Here is a 19,618-nt window from a genome sequence, read left to right as displayed (position 1 = left end):
TTGCCTGAATGACTGAACCGACAGGAACATGTAAAAAATAAAATGTCAATTACATCTGTTACTAGATCTAGCGTTAGCAATAGTAAGCGGCATTAATATAATCTATAATTTATGTTTCAGTGATGCCATTAACATTACAAGTCATGACAGCAAAGTCTATTCTAAACTGCTGACAGCCGCTGCCTGAACTAGCCAGGGATAGCATTTTCTATAGAATGAATATAGAATTTATTCTTGTGCAATATGAAATCCACAAAAAAAATAGCCATCATCTAATCGCAAACTAAAAATGACATTTCAAGGTGTATTTTTTTTATTTATTATTTTGTGCCATTCACTGAAGAACAAACTGTGCCCAAATGTATCATTGTGCCATTGGTCTTCTGATAAAACTAAATATTTGTGACCGTTGTCTAATGTGCAGAGGCCAGAAACATTTCCCCTTTTTTCCACCATGACTATATTCTTATATTGGGCACACTGCCCTCCTTCTATACAAAGAAATCCCTTTCATAATCTAAAAGACTTTCTACTTTCATATCAATAAAGATTTTTCTTAAAATAAAATCATCTCATGACATGAAATCAGACATACCGATCCTTGAGTGTATGAGTCCTCAAATAAATAAATGAGTGTACATAGTTATATATATAATGCAGGCTTGCACAGGTAAAGAGTAGAATATAGGAGCCAGCCTGGTTTCTCTTAAACAACAAGCATGGAAGCAAATTCATCAACCTGAATTCTACATTGAGAGAAACACGGAAGTGTCAAGAGTCTGCGGCTCCAGGGATTTGTCCAGCCCTTGGTTATGTACATATTCATACATATATTGACAGTGCAAGGTAACATTACATGGGTTCAGGAAACCAACACCAAAAAAAAGCAAAAAAGAAAAATCAAATAAAAAAAATGTGAAAATTTAATCAAAGTAAAAAAATAATAATAATAACTTCAGACACACTGTGAAGCTTTGCTGGTTGTCATTGAGCAGTGGAGGCGAATCATCTGGATCTTCAACCAAAAGCCATAAGAAAAATGAGATGGCTATGGGGAACCAGGGGTCTCACCCCAACTTCTGAGAGGGTTACAGACTCATGAGTACTGGTTCTGTTCGCAAAGTTGCTGCATCTTCACCGTGCAAAGTATTATTTAATGAAATAAAATTTGTGCTCATTTTTTTTTTATGAAAAAAAATAATTCTTTCAAAAACTGCAATAGATGTAAATTTGCAGAGTTATCTTTCGAACTTAAGAGGCTTTTGTCTCTGCTTCCCCGGTTACTGGGGTAATTATGGCTATCCATAAGGCATACAGGATGATCGCGATTAGCCTCCATGCACAAGCAAATAAAATACTATCTTCCACAGCGCTGCAGTAGATGTTAAAAGCAGCAGGTAATGGAATAAGACTGGTGAGTGATGCTGCTAACTATTTCATCTGAGATAGGAGAACCGCGTCCACAGCAACTGAATCCTCTGAGCACATTCCTCTGGCAGTCGTTCTTCCCATCTCCTTCTCTAGAAACGTCAGGCGGCAAAATAGTAAGGCAGCTGCTAGCTTCCATCAACGAAAAGTGCTGGTCTGGTGGTGGCCGGCGGCCATCTTCACTGACTAGGCTCTCACAGCAGGTTGTGTTTTGCCTTCTGACACGGTGACTGACCTACCGTTCTGTGGAATTCGAGAATGGTAAAGGACTACCAAAAGATCAGATAGGCCCCTCAGGCTTACACACATACACATATTTTTTAATTTTTGTATTTTTTTTTTTAGTCGATCGATCTTGCTTCCAAAAGTTTCATCCTTCTCTTTCCTGTATCATGACAGAGTAGGTGCCATAAGAACAGCTGGTGACACTAGTAACGGGAACTGTGTGCCAACATCTCTCATTGTCCAGGTGTCTCTATAAAAAAAAAAAACATGGTTCATGGTTGTACATCAGCCTGAAGAACTTCCATTAAGTATACGTTTACCTTTCGGCACCATTTTACATACAGAGCTATTTATATAATGAGTTGAGTAACTATGAGTAACAGCGTGTCCCATTCTCATCTAGAGCTGTATTTATAATTCTGCTTCCCCTACAAACCTCCTGGTTACACAGAAATACAGTTGATGGGCTATGAAAAGGACGTGAATAAGCTGCATTTACTGCTCTTATGTGTGAAAGTACATGATGAAGAAGAAAGATGTTACCTGTACCAGCATCCAATCAGGTGAGAAAATGGACGAAAAGAATTGCCAAACCAACGTTTAGAAGCATAACCAGGGCAATCATAACCGAATTGGGCCCCTGCAAATAAAGTAATAATTATTGTATTAAAACACAGTCCATGTCAATCGCGGCAAATAAAGCAATTTGATATAATGACCCAATCTGAGAGCAGAACAGGGCAGCACATTTTACATCATCTCGGGCTGAGGCCCAGTTCGCACCTGCGTTGATCATTTCCATTGTCCTCCTCTGTCAAAGGAGCAGAACATCTAAAATGAAGGAGGTACTGCCAGGTCCATCACAATAGTCAATGGAGTCTGTCATTTCGCCAGAAAAAATATTGCGTTTTTTTTGTGGAATCTGTGATGGAGGCTCCAATGCAGATGTGAACGTAGCCTTAGGCTGGGTTCTTCACACGGGCGAGATTTCCGCGCAGGTGCAATGCGTGAGGTGAATGCATTGCACCCGCACTGAATCCGGACCCATTCACTTCTATGGGGCTGTGCACATGAGCGGTGATTTTCACGCATCACTTGTGCATTGCGTGAAAATCACAGCATGCTCTATATTGTGCGGTTATCACGCAACGCAGGCCCCATAGAAGTGACTGGGGCTGCGTGAAAATCGCAAGCAAGTGCGGATGTGGTGCGATTTTCATGCATGGTTGCTAAGTTGACAGTCTATTCACTGTATTATTTTCCCTTATAACATGGTTATAAGGGAAAATAATAGCATTCTTTAATGCAGAATGCTTAGTACAAGGTCAATTGAGGGTTAAAAAAAATTAACTCACCTCCTCCTCTTGATCGCGTAGTTGCCGATCTCTTCTTACTTCTTTAATCATGAGCTACCGGCTAAAGGACCTGTGGTGACGTCACATCACATGGTCCATCGCCGTTGTGATGGACCATGTGATGAGCTCAGTGACGTCACCACAGGTCCTTTGATAGGTTTTGAAGAAAGAACAGGAGACCGTCAGCTACGCGATCAATTGGAGGAGAGTTCATTTTTTATTTTTTTTTAACCCTTAATTGACCTTGTACTAAGCATTCTGTATTAAAGAATGCTATTATTTTCCCTTATAACCATGTTATAAGGAGAAATAATTACCTCTACACAACCTTGAACCCAAACCTGAACTTCAGTGAAGAAGTTCGGGTCTGGTTACCACATTCAGTTTTTTATCACGCGCGTACCCAGCCTTAGAGCTCATGCACACGTCTGTATTTTCGGTCGACATCCAATGCACATTTTTGGCAGAACAAACGTAGACCCATTAATTTCTATGGGGGAATAAACAATGCACACAGTATACAGACATCATTCACCTGCTGTCTGCAATTGCGCGCCAAATTATAGAACATGTCCTATTCTTTTCTGTTTTGCGGACAAGAATAAGCATTTTTCCAATATGACTGCATCCATATTTTACGGATCCGTGATTTGCGAAACACAAAAAAGATTTGGTCGTGTGCAGGAGGCTTTAAAATGGCCATACAAATGAGACAGAAGTAGGTTAATAATTGAACAACCGTTGAATAAATGGTCACCTGGTGAACGATCATTTTGTACACACAGTCATAGACATTTAAGTCCATGGACGATTGACCTTCCTTTGAATGAAAGATCTTTTGTCTGCCCACCGGACTAACATTTCAAACATGACGTTGATGGTCTATCATCAGTCTGGTAAAACGATTGTTTTTTTATAATCAACTTTAGACTAATGTGTATGGCCACCTTAAAGGGGTTATCCAAGTTTGAGTAACCCCCTATAGGATGCCCGGCCCCGCGACCCTGCACATACGTACCTGGTCCCTGACTCCGGTTTCCTCCAGGGGCTGCATCTCACCTGGTACACACGTCGGCGAATGCTGATTTCTGCCGACAGGGGAGATGCAACCACTGCCATGTAGTGATTCTGGAGGAAGCCGGTGTTGGGGGCCAGGTAAGTAGGTGCAGGGCCGCGGGTCCAGGCATTCTAGAGGGGGGATTTAAACTTGGATAACCCCTTTAATGTGTGTTCTCTGTTTATAGTCTCTGCACCATTTTGAAGCCTGTAGACTTTCATACCTTCCATGATCAGGAATTTACCGACATTGTGCATAAATAATTTAAAGTAAGCCAAGTTCTCAGCAGTTCTTCAACCGTAAACTATTACATAATTAGGCAAGATACTGATTAAAATACTAAAACCTTATTTCTACATACAGGGCTGTCCCTAGATTGGTGCCTCTTCATAGTGTTTGCTGGGAAGGGCATGAGAGGCCCTGCAGTTGGATAGCATATCCACAATTTACTCAATTACCTCCCATCCCAGGCTCCACAAACACAACAGAAATAAACTGGTGGGTGGTCCTTTGATTAGATGCCTTGACTCAATCAATGCAGTATGTAAGAGAGCCTTATGAGATAGCGAGTAGTCTCCTTTAAGACGTGAATAACAAGCAGCTTGGTAACAGTGAAGAAGCAATCGCGGCTCCCTGGGCTATGACTTCTGTTTTTGTACTATTTATACTATGCCTGCTAACTCTTTATGTGGGCTACAGAACGTACTGTGTCATTTTCTGCCTTTCTGGTATCTACCAGGTAGAGACATTCTGGGGACTCCGCATACAGGGGCGCACCACCAATGAGGCGATTGCCTTAGGCAGCACCAGGTAGGGGCAAGAGGGGGGCAGTGGAAGGGCCATGGGCAATGAGCGCTTTTTATTGTGGCAAAGGGGTTAGGTAAAGAAATTGGCATAGGGGGGGCTGTTTCAGTTTTTGCCTCAAGCAGCAGAAAGGCTAGGTGCACCCCTCATTACAGAAAAACTCCAGTCACCCCGATAATTCACAGCTACATGCTGACATGCCATTCCCTGTCTTTATAGTCAAATTATCTCTTTCTGAAATATTCATCTTATGATTTCTGAGCCCGGCAGCCATGAGATTTTTCTTTTGGCTTTTCTATGGATGGAAGTGAATGAGAAAATATGTGTTTGTACCACACAGGGGAAGGCACCATCTGTATACACATGTTCTAGGGATGTAAGAGCTGGTGCTACTTACCTAGCTATCACCTTGGTTGCTGCAATGCAGTGGCCTAGGCCAGTGATGGCGAACCTTTTAGAGACCGGGTGCCCAAACTGCAGCCCGAAACCTACTTATTTATTACAAAGTGCCAACACAGTAATTTAACCTGAATAATAATATAGTATATCTTCCATGTACTTTATTATTTTGCTATAATAGCCTGTCTCCATTCTATGAGCTGCCTGCGCCGTTCATAGTGCACCCTGCGCTGATAAATGGCAGGAAAAGTCTAAGGCATATTGGTACACCATAGACTTTTTCCAGGGTGCGGGTGCCCACAGAGAGGGCTATGAGTGCCACATCTGGCACTCGTGCCATAGGTTCGACACCACTGGCCTAGGCCATACTGTTATTAGATTAAATAGTAATAATATGAAAAAAACTAAATTATTCAAGTTCATAGAATGACACTATTTTTTCCTTGAATTGTCTTTTACCAGAACTTAGTTTGTGGCAGACCAGAAGAATGTGCCGTAAGTATATGATGGTTGGAGGTCTGACCACCGGGACTCCGACTAAGGCTACTTTCACATCAGCGTTTTCCTTTCCGGTACTGAGATCTGTTATAGGATCTCAAAACTGGAGGAAAACGCTTCAGTTCAGTCCCCATTTATTGTCAATGGGGACAAAACTGAACTGAACGGAACAGAGGGCACCAGAATGCATTCCGTTCCGTTTGGTTGCGTTCCCATGCCGGACAGAAAACCGATGCAAGCAGCGTTTGTGTGTCCGGCATGGGATACTGATCCCGGATGACGGATCTGGCATGAAACACAATGTAAGTCAATGGTGCCGGATCCGTTTTCTCAGACACAAAAGAAAACTGATCCGTCTTGGTCATTTTAGAGAGAATACACCTGGATCCGTTCAGAACAGATAATCCCTGCCAGATCAGGCTAAAACGCAGAAGTGAAAGTAGCCTAAAATGTAAAGGCCTACTTTGTGCCATCCCTTATTTCTCTGCCTAGGAGACATCCGGTTGGTTTATGGACTATAATGCATTGGCATAATGTTTCCCAAGTAAAGCTGACGGGAGCTGAAGACACGCATCGACTGAATGTGTAGTCATCATAAATTTATGGCCTATCATCCTGATATAAAAAGGTAGAGAAACCTCTATAGGGTACTTTTAAGTCAAGCTGTCTTCTGGCTCAGCTATGAGGGTAATGAAGGTAGAAATTACAAAAACTACTATCCATTACTCTGTATTTGAGAAAAAACCCTTCACAGATATATTGCAGGTGGTCAACTCACTCGGTGGTCTTTCTTTTTTCATTTCTGCTATTTTTACTTGAAGGCTATGGACGCCTTTAGGGCAACTAGTTAATGATTGCATTTTATTCATTTTGGGCTAAACATCGTTTTTTTCAACTGGTCTTTCTTAAAAATGTTCAGCTGTCTTTAAGAAACGTATCTGTTTGCAGACCATCACTTCTCAGTCCTGTCAGCTGACGGCTTATGTGAAGCCTTATCTCTGATCTCCTGATCTCATTAAACAATCATTATAGCTAAACTTTTATCAAACTGATAAGAATATGGCTTAAATTTGTGTTTGTGAGGTCAGAAGATCAGAGATAAGGCTTCACAGGAGCCATCAAGCTGTGGGGACTCAGAAGTGATAGTCTGCTAACAGATTGAACATTTTTAATAAAGACCACTTGAAAAAAATGGTTTTTAGCCCAAAAAATAAATAAAAAAATTGCTCCCAAGGTGTCCATAGCCTTTAACAAAGCATTCTCTATAATCAATGATGATATGTAAAGCTGATCATCCACTAGTTTACCTCTTTGTGGGCATCTTATATAGGTCCTTGTTCACAGTGACTATTCCTTGCGACAGTCATGAAAGAGGAGCTACTCCATTAGACAATTCGATTTATCAGGGCGTCTAATAGACACCATCTCCTTCACAGATTCTCTCCCTGACAAACACTCTGCTGTTATGGCCAGTCTTTACATGGCTCCCTGTTTCAGAGTAGCAGAAGAAGAAATATCTAGAAATGGATAACAGGCGGTGCCAACACTAGAGTGTCAATCGGAACGGAGAATCCGAGCTTTTATGCAGTGTTTTCACAGACTAATTTAAATGAGCTGTTAACTATACCAGCGTAGCTTTACAGCGAGATTCTCCACAGATTTGCATTTGCACTTGTCTTCCAAAGTTGCCAACTGGAAGAATAGACACATGAAACCAACATGTACCATGGGTAAAGCGGGAACCCAAAATAATTCCAACATAAATGACAATCATCAGTACTTACACTTTGTGACTTACATCGGCCAGGGTATTCAATTTCCGAAAGAGAAATAATGGCTAAAAAGATAGTGAATTTAAATTCTAATGTTTAAATTGTTCTCATCACTGGCTTGATAGGGGACAAATATTAGATCGGTGGGGGTCCTTCTGCGGGGACCCCCACCAATTATGAGAATGGGCACCCTCTACTCCCCTCAGAGCTGCCCAAAATAAATGGCTCGCATGCACCTGCCGCTCTATTTATCTCTATGGGAGCTTTGAGAGATAGCCGAGTGCTGTGCTTGGCCGTCTCCAGAACTGTTGGTTTTGTGGGGCTCGGAGGGATACGGGGTCCCTGTTCTCGTGATTGATGAGGGTCCCAGCGGTAGGAGCCCTACTGATCTAATAGCTATCCCCTATCCTAGCCATAAATGGCTTCCTGGATTAGAGCCACTATAGTCTAAGACCGATGCCATGTCTAGCTTGGCTTTTGACTCCACATGCGGCGAGGAAACAGGCACTGACTTACACAATATTTCCCAGGGGAAATTTGAAGGATAGGCTAGTTTCACACCATTAGAGACTTCCAGCAGAGAACAGCCTGGCGGAGTTATCTGGATGAGACACAGCCGGAAACTGCCGCCTGTCCCCAGACCCCACTGACTATATTGGGAAATTAGAGGAGATCCGGACACTCCCGGCATATATGCTGGGATTCAGCCAGACAAAAGTGGCTGCAAGCCATGTTTTTTTCCGACCGAATGCTGCCTGTCAGATGTCTAACGCTCTAACGAAGGTAGCCTAAGCCAAACCTAAAACTTAGCGAAATTGGACCAAAACCATTAGGCTGGGTTTCCACTGTCTGGATTTTTGATGTAGTCCTCCAAGCCAAAAGCTAGAAACCAATCACAAATGGAGGACAGCTATAAAGGAAAGGCTGCATAAAAAAATGAACAAACTAGCCTTAAAATTATAACTGATACCTACTGAATTAATTCCATTTCCAACAGGTGATACTGAATCAGTATTCGTTTGATTCTTTGGTGCCACAGATCTGGGCATAACTTTTGACTTAGGTGTGCTTTCTTTGGCATCTGGCTTTGATTGTAGCTTTTTAGGGCTTTGTTTCTGGGATGGTGGCACATTCACTGCTGATGGTAGCTTTTTTGGGTTGGAATCTTCTTTTACAGCTAAATGCAATGAGGGCTTCACTGATCCATAGTAGCTATGGAAATCAGCATGAAGTTCCCCATTCCCAGTGCTGCTTGGATTATGGCCAAATGAAGCCTTTGGTGACTGTTTGACAATGGTCTCCTCTTTCACGGGAGCTTTAGCAGGCAGGGGTTTCAAGGAAGCAACAGGTAAGTTATCAGTAGAAGCACTTTTTCTTTCAAGATTTGGGGGTGCTATTGGGGCAGTGTTAGAATTTTTTCTCTTTATATCCTGTGAAGAAGACTGTTGAGGCTGCTTTCGTTTTTCCTCTGGCGTTCCTGGAGAACTTTTTCCTTTCGTATAAAAATGAGGTGACTCTTTTGGAGAAGGTGTCTTTTTGGGTAACTTTTCCTCTGTGTTTTCTTTTACTTCAGCAACATCTTGAAACTTTTGCCTGATGTAATCTGGCCCTGAAATTATTAAATTAAAATAAAGTGAGAACCATGCATACAAGTGAGCCAACATGGTGCTGTGTCTATAAAAGACCATTGTTTCTAATCTCAGAGAACCTCTAATATTGTACATAAGCTGTAAAGAAATGAAGACACACATTTCATCTACAATTGTATATTGTGGATGAACTCTTGGCTACCTACAGTTATATAAGACAAGATGAAGTATATTCATTTTTAGGCTAAACATTCAACACATGACCTTAGTTTAGTAACATGATAAAAATGTGCAGAACATAGCTTATTCTTAGTATGAACAAAGGACCTTGCTGAGACACTTGAAAATAATGGAAGCCATCAACGCAGCAACAACGGCAAATTAATTTCTGTTCTGAACATCTATAAAATGGTTGCCTTAAAGGGAATCCGTCACCTGATATTACTATACTAGCTGAAGGACCTGGCTTCGCTCAGGTATATTTCATTTAATGTTTGTGTCTGTTGTTAAAAGATATTGACAGTATCCCCCATAACAGTGACCTCTACAGCCCCCCGCCACCTTAACACTGCCCCCCCCACAGTGCCCTGTCTCCTTAAAATTGGACCTCCACAGCAGCCCACCCCCTTCACTTTGACCTTTACAGCAGCCTACCCCTTTAACAGTGAGTTTCACAGCACACCACCCCCTTGACAATGACCTGAACAGGGGCCCGCCCCCTTAACAGTGGCCTTTACAGCAATCTGCCCCTTAACACTGACCTCCATAGCGGACCATCCCCTTAACTGTGACCTCAACAGCAGCCTGCCCATAGGGTGGCCAGAGGTCCAGTTTTAGGCCGGAAAGTCCGGCTTTCAGACTCCCTGTCCTCCATCTGGCGCAGGGCCTGGACGGACACAAGGATGTCCTTTTGAACAGCTCACTCTCAGACAGCAGCACTGTGCTGTCTGAGTGTGAGCTGCAGGAAGAAAGTCACCGTCACTCCCACCCCTGCAGCTGACAGAAATTGATTTTTAACTTCATTTTTTCAATCCATGTCGGCTGAGGAGTGGGAGGGGGCATGGCCTAACCAGATCGGGGGCGTGTCCTTTTAAGCAGCACACTCTGAGACAGCAGCACTGTGCTGTCTGAGTGTGAGCTGCATGGAGAAAGTCACCGTCCCTCCCACCTCTGCAGCTGACAGAAATTGATTTTTAACTTCATTTTTTTTTATCCCTGTCAGCTGAGGAGTGGGAGGGGTGTGGCCTAACCAGATCAGAGGTGTAGCTTATTGGGACCTGGGGGTGGCATTTAAGTCCGTCTTTTCAGGATGGCCTGAATGGCCACCCTACCTGCCGCCTGAACTGTGACCTCCACAGCACTACGCTCCCTTAACAGTGTCATCCACAGCTTTACTTCAATAGCGATTATCCTGGTGACAGATTTCCTTTAAAGCTTAGCTACAGCAGTGAAGAAAAATGGCTGGGTTGTTATGGAAACCTGGAGTAAAACTGTATGTGGAGGCTAATGGCCTGTGAGATTCTATTGGCTGATAAGGGTCATGTGACCAAGCTTCTATTGGCTAATGTATTTTATTGGGGGAACGGTACGTCCTAGAGAGCTGAGACCCGGTCTAAAACCTTCCCGGACACCTGATGTACCTGTGTACCAAATTTTGTGATTGTAAATGCGACGGTGCGGATTCCTTTACCGGACATACATACGCACACACATACACTCAGCTTTATATATTAGATTTAACCCATGGCAATGCAATGTAGCGCTGCCTAACATAATTACAACCATAGCTTTGTTAGCATTATCCTTCTTTCTGAACTCCAGAAAATGAATTTTGATTGGTATGTTAATGAAGTCCAAAGTGCCCAGCGGTGCGTCAACAACTGTTCAAAGAGCCCAAGACCACCTCCTCCAAGAGCCCAAACCCGCCTCCTCCAAGAGCCCAAGACCACCTCCTCCAAGAGCCCAAGACCACCTCCTCCAAGAGCCCAAGACCACCTCCTCCAAGAGCCCAAGACCACCTCCTCCAAGAGCCCAAACCCGCCTCCTCCAAGAGCCCAAGACCACCTCCTCCAAGAGCCCAAGACCACCTCCTCCAAGAGCCCAAGACCACCTCCTCCAAGAGCCCAAGACCACCTCCTCCAAGAGCCCACCTCTTCAGTTGTTCCCAGTACCTCCCCTTTGACCCTTCCAGTCCGTCCCTCTTCTGTGACGTAACTATTTTCATTCAATTCTGTCCGTGACACATGCGCTCTACCGATTGTGAGTCCGAGCATTAGCATCTGTCTCATTTCTCGCAGATACGGACCAGGAATCTGCCTGCGCCTGCACACTGCTTTCCCTGCATTGGATATCAGACTAAAGATAGGTAGAGCGCATGCATCGTGGGCAGAACTGAATGAAAATAGTGACATTGCAGAAGAAGGGCGGACTGGAAGGCACAAAGGTGATGTACTGGGAATAACTGAGGAGGCGTCTTGGGCATTTGGGAGAAGCAGTCTTGGGCTCTTTTAATAGTTGGTGATGCTCCGCTGGGCACTTTGGGCATTATTAGCATACCAATCAAAGTTCATTTTGTGGAGGTCAGAAATAACTAGGGGTGCACAATGTCAGACTGAACTAATCCCAGTTGCCGCAACAAAATGTAAAAAAGGTATAACCATCTGAGCCATTTATGGCATATCGAGATTATATGATGATGATGATGATGATGATGATAGGTGCTGGTTTCACTTCCAGGACTCCTACCTATCAGGAGAATGGGGGTCCCTGTTCCCTCATTTGAACTCTAGATAGGGAGAGACCATGTACACATGCGTCTCTCTCTATTGCAGTTTATGTGAGTTGTTGAAACAGTTTAGGTTGTCACTACTCCCATAACTAAGAGGATGAATGGCCACTTCACCTACATTCTAGAGAGCCACACAGGCACCAGGAGACATTCATTCTGCCAATACATGGGGGTTCTACAGATGGCCATACAATGCACCACTATTCCTGAAGCCGTGCAATGTGCCACCGGTCTTCTCTCTGACATGGAGAAAGCATGTGAGGAGCCAACAGACAGAGACAAGCATGCATGTGACCAGATGGTTGGGGCAGAATGGCACTGTGGGACACATGTGGCTCCCTAAGCTATAGCTTGTGCACTCCCATTTTAAAGGGAACATGTCACCTAAATTTTTTTTTTAAATAAACTAAATAAATTAAACCTAGACCTGAGGGTTGTTGACAGCATATAGAGCTTTGCTTTACATCAGCTACCTGGACCTTAGACACAATTGACAGGAGAAGTTCATTGACTTCTATGGGAAATGCTCTGTGCAGAGGTCACTGTGCAGAGAGGGGGAGGAGATGAGCTGTAATATTACCTATTGTGTATGGTGTGAGCCTGTGTTATCTATACAAAGGTAATATCTGTCATTGTAAAAACCCACCCCAACTGAAATGTCACCACAGTCACCCTGTTCACATAAAACTATACATATTATATATCAAAATGACCAACATAAAACGGAACCAATTTCAATAATTTTATTTAGTAGCAATTGAATATATAAAGCATAAAGAGCTACAGTTTGAAAATAATGACTTTAACATTTGAACTTTTTCCCCTAAATCAAACTAAAAAAAAATAAAAATCTCTAAAATACATATAAAAAATGGTGCAAAAATAATTTTATGAAAACCGACCAGAAGGAGTGGGTCAATAGAGTATAAAAAACACTTAAAGTACCGAGGTAATCCAAAAATAACATAATTTTATTAGAAAATCACAACAAGACATGATTGACACAAGTCACACAAAGACATTTAACACAGATCACAATACATGAACGTATTAAAAACCAAGAGGACCGATGGTGGACTGCTGGTATATATTAATAAAGTGCACGTGCAATAATCTTGATTGGTCATCAGTAAAAAGGTGTATTACACCTACGACTATGGCTCCAAATTACATAATACAACCCATATGCATGTATTGTACAACAGATACCAAAATTTGGGGGTGATGATGCACACCACAAAGGCTAACTGAGGCAATATGGTAACTAGAATTGTAATAGGCACGTAGAAAATACTGACCAAGCAACTTTAGTATACCACACAGGAACACCACCGGTCCGCTCCCCAACGCACGTTTCGCGTTTAGCTTTTTGCAAAAATAATTTAGGCAGCCCAACAAATAAAAAGTTAACCCCTTCCCGACTGCCTTACGTAAATAAACACAGCAACCTGGAAGTTTGTGCTTCGGGGAGTGTTCCAACTCCTCCCGGCGAGGATCAGGGGAGCCGGAGTGTGTATGCGGCAGCCCCTGTCCTCCTCAGTGACAGGAGGCTGCCGCACATCTGTTACTATGGAGAGCATGCTTGTGGTAGGCCTCCATAGGAACTTGTAATTCTAAGTGGATCCTGTCTTATCTGTATCATTCTTCCTGCAATGATATCATGTCTGTGAATAGATAAGCAGGTAACTGCAGTAAAGTGATCTGTACAGACCAAGAAGTGGTGCCTTACTATTAGGCTTAGTGGCCAGTGCGAAAACTGCAGGATTTTATGTTTTTTGTTTAAATATAGATATTGACATGAAAAATTAACAATAACATCAAATTCTTTAACCCCTTTAACCCCGGGCCTGTTTTCACCTTCCTGCCCAGGCCATTTTTTGCAAATCTGACAGGTGACCTTACAGGTGAAACTCGAAAAATTTGAATATCGTGCAAAGTTCATATATTTCAGTAATGCAACTTAAAAGGTGAAACTAATATATGAGATAGACTCATTACATGCAAAGCGAGATATTTCAAGCCTTTATTTGTTATAATTTGGATGATTATGGCTTAAAGCTTATGAAACCCCAAAGTCACAATCTCAGGTCCCCTTTGCTCAGGGGGTATGGATTAATTAGCTGACTAGAGTGTGACACTTTGAGCCTAGAATATTGAACCTTTACACAAAATTCAAATTTTAAGCTGCATTAATGCAATTCCTTTTAATTTGCATTACTGAAATAAATAAACTTTTGCACGATATTCAAATTTTTCGAGTTTCACCTGTATGTGGTAATAGCTTTGGAATACTTTTACTTATCCAAGCCATTCTGAGACTGTTTTCTCATGACATATTGTACTTCATGATAGTCATAAATTTGAGTCAATATATTTCACCTTTATTTGTGAAAAAAATCCCAAATTTACAAAAAAAATAAAAAAATTCCCAAATTTCAATTTCTCTACTTTTATAATAGATAGTGATACCTCAAATAATAGTTATTACTTGACATTTCCCATATGTCTACTTCATGTTTGGATCATTTTGAAAATTACATTTAATTTTTTGGGGACGTTAGAAGGCTTAGAAGTTTGGAAGCAAATCTTGAAATTTTTCAGAAAATTTCCAAAATCCACATTTTAAGGACCAGTTCAGGTCTGAAGTCACTTTGTGAGGCTTACATAATAGAAACCACCCAAACATGACCCCATTTTAGAAACTACACCCCTCAAGGTATACAAAACTGATTTTACAAACTTTGTAAACCCTTTAGGTGCTCCACAAGAATTTATGGAAAATGGAGATGAAATTTCAGAATTTCACTTTTTTGGCAGATTTGACATTTTAATACATTTTTTCCAGTAGCAAAGCAAGGGTTAACAGCCAAACAAAACTCAATATTTAATACCCTGATTCTGCGGTTTACAGAAACACCCCACATGTGATCGGAAACTGCTGTACGGGCACACGGCAGGACGCAGTAGGAAAGGAACACCATATGGTTTTTGGAAAGCAGATTTAGCTGAACTGGTTTTTAGAAGGCATGTCCCATTTGAAGCCCCCGTGATGCACCCTTACAGTAGAAACTCAAAAAAGTGACCACATTTTGGAAACTACGGGATAAGGTGCCAGTTTTATTGGTACTATTTTGGGGTACATATGATTTTTAATTGCTCTATATTACGTTTTTTGTGAGGCAAGGTAACCAAAAAATGGATGTTTTGGCACCGTTTTAATTTTTTTTTATTTTTACCAACATTCATCTGACAGGTTAGATCATGCGCTATTTTTATAAGGCAGGTTGTTACGGACGCAATGATATCAAATATGTCGGCTTTCTATGATGTTTGTTTCAGTTTTACATAATAAAGCATTTTTGAAAACAAAAATGATGTTTTTGTATCTCCATTTTCTGAACGCCCTATTTTTTTTATTTTTCTGCCAATTGTCTTGTGCATTGGCTCGGGCTCGTTTATTGCAGGAAGAGTTGAATTTTTATTGGTATCATTTTTGGGTACCTATGATTTTTTGATCATTCATTATTACACTTTATGGGGCAAGGTGACCAAAAATTTGTTGTTTTGGTGCAGTTTTTATTTATTTACTTTTACAGCATTTACCTGAGGGATTAGGTCATGTGACCTTTTTATAGAGCAGATCGTTACGGACATGGCAATACCCAATATGTCTACTTTTTCAGATTAAAGTTTTACACAATAATAGCATTTTTGAAACCGAAATAATGATATTTTAGTGTATCCATAGTCTGAGAGCCATAGCTTTTTTATTTTTTGACCAATTGTCTTAGGTAAGGACTCATATTTTGCGGGATGAGGTGAACGTTTGATTGGTACTATTTTGGGGGGGTATATGCCTTTTTGATCGCTTGGTGTTGCAATTTTTGTGATGTAAGGTGACAAAAATGGCATTTTTTTTTTTACACAGTTTTTATTTTTTTACGGTGTTCATCTGAGGGGTTAGGTCATGTGATATTTTTATAGAACTGGTTGTTACGGGCGAGGCGATACCTGATGTTTTAGTGTCTCCATGTTCTGAGAGCTATAGTTTTTTTTAATTTTTTGGGCGAATGTCTGAGGTAGGGGCTCATTTTTTGCGGGATGAGGTGACTGTTTTATTTATACCATTTCGTGGGACATACTCATTTTTGATTGTCGTGTTCATCGGACAGGGTGGATCATGTGATATATTTATAGAGTCTGTCATTACGGATGCGGCGATACCTAATATGTGTGTTTTTTTTTCTTTTTCTGTTTTTTATTATAAAATAAGGGGAAAGGGCGTTTTTTTTCTCTTTTTTTACTTTATTAATTTCATTAAAAACACTTTTTTTTCTTTACTTTGTTTCTGATGTTCACTTTTGGGGGTCTGATCCCCTAAATGCATTACAATACATCTGTATTGTAATGCATTGCCTGTTTGTGTACTACAGTGAGTAGTATACTAACAGGCTGCCTAGGAGACCCATCCTGAGGCTGGATCTCCTCGGCACCTGTAGAAGGCAGGTCCTGATTCTGTGCAAGGCATTGGGCAGCCTCTACACGGCATAGGGCTGCCTTCTGACACATCAAGTCCCCCGCCACAGCAGCGCGGGGACTCGATGCGCTTCCTCACCTGACACAAACCCCTTCTATGTCGCGGTCAGCGGCATAGAAGGGGTTAATCCGCCGGCAATGGCTTTTAAAGCTGATGCCGGCGGATACAGCAGAGGCCCGGCTACCAGGGACTGCCGGGCCCCTGCAGTGATTGCGCACGCACCACTCCGGTAACTGCCCGATCACCATGACGTACTATTACGTCAAATTGCGGGAACGCAGTGGCTTAGAAACATAGAATGTGTCAGCAGATAAGAACCATTTGGCCCATCTAGTCTGCCCAATATACTGAATACTATGAATATTCCCTGGCCCTATCTTATATGAAGGATGGCCTTATGCCTATCCCATGCATGCTTAAACACCTTCACTGTATTTGCAGCTACCACTTCTGCAGGAAGGCTATTTCATGCATCCACTACTCTCTCAGTAAAGTAATACTTCCTGATATTACTTTTAAACCTTTGCCCCTCTAATTTAAAACTATGTCCTCTTGTAGCAGTTTTTCTTCTTTTAAATATTCTCTCCTCTTTTACCTTGTTGATTCCCTTTATGTATTTAAAAGTTTTTATCATATCCCCTCTGTCTCGTCTTTCTTCCAAGCTATACATGTTAGGCCTCATGCACACGACCGTTTTTTTTTAAGGTCCACAAAAACGGGGTCCGTAGGTCCGTGATCAGTGACCGTTTTTTCGTCCGTGGGTCTTCCTTGATTTTTGGAGGATCCACGGACATGAAAAAAAATGTCGTTTTGGTGTCCGCCTGGCCATGCGGAGCCAAACGGATCCGCCCTGAATTACAATGCAAGTCAATGGGGACGGATCCGTTTGACGTTGACACAATATGGTGCAATTGCAAACGGATCCGTCCCCCATTGACTTTCAATGTAAAGTCAGGAGTCCCTATTATATCATCGGATCGGAGTTTTCTCCAATCCGATGGTATATTTTAACTTGAAGCGTCCCCATCACCATGGGAACACCTCTATGTTAGAAGATACCATCGGATTTGAGTTAGATCGTGAAACTCAGATCCGACAGTATATTCTAACACAGAGGCGTTCCCATGGTGATGGGGACGCTTCAGGTTAGAATATACTAAAAGAACTGTGTACATGACTGCCCCCTGCTGCCTGGCAGGTGCTGCCAGGCAGCAGACCCCCCCTCCCACCCCTGTATTTAACTCATTGGTGGCCAGTGCGGCCGGCCCCCCTTCCCTCCCCTGTAGTTAACACATTGGTGGCCAGTGCGGCCGGCACCCCCTCCCTTCCCTGTAGTACTGTAGATTCATTGGTGGCCAGTGGGCCCCCCCTCCTAATTAAAATCTCCCCCCCCCCCATCATTGGTGGCAGCGGAGAGTACCGATCGGAGTCCCAGTTTAATCGATGGGGCTCCGATCGGTAACCATGGCAACCAGGATGCTACTACAGTCCTGGTTGCCATGGTTACTTAGCAATTTTTAGAAGCATTATACTTACCTGCGAGCTGCGATGTCTGTGACCGGCCGGGCGCTCCTCCTACTGGTAAGTGAAAGGTCCGTGCGGCGCATTGCTTATAGCACAGACCTGTCACTTACCAGTAGGAGGAGCGCCCGGCCGGTCACAGACATCGCAGGTAAGTATAATGCTTCTAAAAATTGCTAAGTAACCATGGCAACCAGGACTGCAGTAGCGTCCTGGTTGCCATGGTTACAGATCGGAGCCCCAGCGATTAAACTGGGACTCCGATCGGTACTCTCCGCTGCCACCAATGATAGAGGGGGAGATTTTAATTAGGAGGGGGAGGGGGGGGCCCACTGGCCACCAATGAATCTACAGTACTACAGGGAAGGGAGGGTGGGCCAGCCACACTGGCCACCAATGTGTTAAATACAAGGGAGGGAGGGGGGGCCCACTGGCCACCAATGAATTTAAAACTGGGGAGGGAGGGGGGGGGGTGCCCCCTCCTGCCTGGCAGCACATGATCTCTTACAGGGGGCTATGATACGCACAATTAACCCCTCAGGTGCAGCACCTGAGGAGTGAATTGTGCGGATCACAGCCCCCTGTAAGAGATCGGGTGCTGCCAGGCAGCAGTCATGTACACAGTTCAAAGTATATTCTAACTAGAAGCGTCCCCATCACTATGGGAACGCCTCTGTGTTAGAATATACTGTCGGATCTGAGTTTTCACGAAGTGAAAACGCAGCTCTGAAAAAGCTTTTATGCATCCGTGTTTTTTCACGGACCCATTGACTTGAATGGGTCCGTGAACCGTTGTCCGTCCAAAAAAATAGGACAGGTCATATTTTTTTGACGGACAGGAAACACGGATCACGGACGCGGCTGCAAAACGGTGCATTTTCCGATTTTTCCATGGACCCATTGAAAGTCAATGGGTCCGAGAAAAAAAAAACGGAAAACGGAACAACGGCCACGGATGCACACAACGGTCGTGTGCATGAGGCCTTAAGGTCCTTTAATATTTCCTGGTAAGTTTTATCCTGCAATCCATGTACTAGTTTAGTAGCTCTTCTTGGCTTCCATGACGTAGTAGTACATCATGTGTCGGGAAGGGGTTAAAAATGTTAAACATAAAAATGTGATTTAAACAATAGGTAATTTTCTGATGAAACATTTACTTTAATTCCTGCGTGAGAAGTAACCTCTCCCTTTGTCACTTAGGTTTACAGCAGACCTTTGGGGCTCACAGGTTAATTCCGTAAGAATATGTATTGTGACACAGTGAGAGGTTTGGTCTGGGAAAACGGGTATTTTCCTCCCAGCATGTGCTGCTGGGCTGATTTACAGCCAAGTGAGGTCAAATACCGGACCGGATTTTAAGTGACGGTCTGGGTTTTGGCAGCACCTGGATGTCCTTAAATAGGCAGCTGGGCTCAGAAGCCATGTCTCTGTGTTGGGATCTGGGAGCCTTGTGTCTGGATAAAGGCTTGCTTCCTGTCTGGCGTAAAAACAGGTTAGTGCTGCTATCAGCAAGAACTCTTTGAGGCAGAATTGCCACATGGTGTGAATTACCACCAACACCACAAGGTGACTTTTTGTTTGAATATGACTGCTTGTTTTGTCACTTGCCTAAAGTGTGAATAAAACACTGAACTGTTTGATCCAA

General features: G+C 42.7%; 1 protein-coding gene across 1 annotated transcript in view; it reads right to left on the bottom strand.

Moving 5' to 3' along the window:
• Positions 1–1,823: 1,823 nt before the first annotated feature.
• JPH1 (junctophilin 1) overlaps positions 1,824–19,618 on the bottom strand; it is a 125,812-nt gene continuing 108,017 nt past the window's right edge. Inside the window, exons 4-6 of the mRNA XM_040432430.1 lie at positions 8,513–9,147; positions 2,197–2,293; positions 1,824–1,903 (exon numbers count right to left, since the gene is read on the bottom strand). Coding sequence (XP_040288364.1) covers positions 2,213–2,293; positions 8,513–9,147 — 716 coding nt within the window. The 3' untranslated portion in view covers positions 1,824–1,903; positions 2,197–2,212. The remainder of the gene's footprint in view (positions 1,904–2,196; positions 2,294–8,512; positions 9,148–19,618) is intronic.

Source organism: Bufo bufo, chromosome 5 (assembly GCF_905171765.1).
Source record: "Bufo bufo chromosome 5, aBufBuf1.1, whole genome shotgun sequence".
NCBI classification, from domain to species: domain Eukaryota; kingdom Metazoa; phylum Chordata; class Amphibia; order Anura; family Bufonidae; genus Bufo; species Bufo bufo.
The sequence above is the reverse complement of the archived record's forward strand: the minus strand, read 5'-3'. Positions and strand labels throughout refer to the sequence as shown.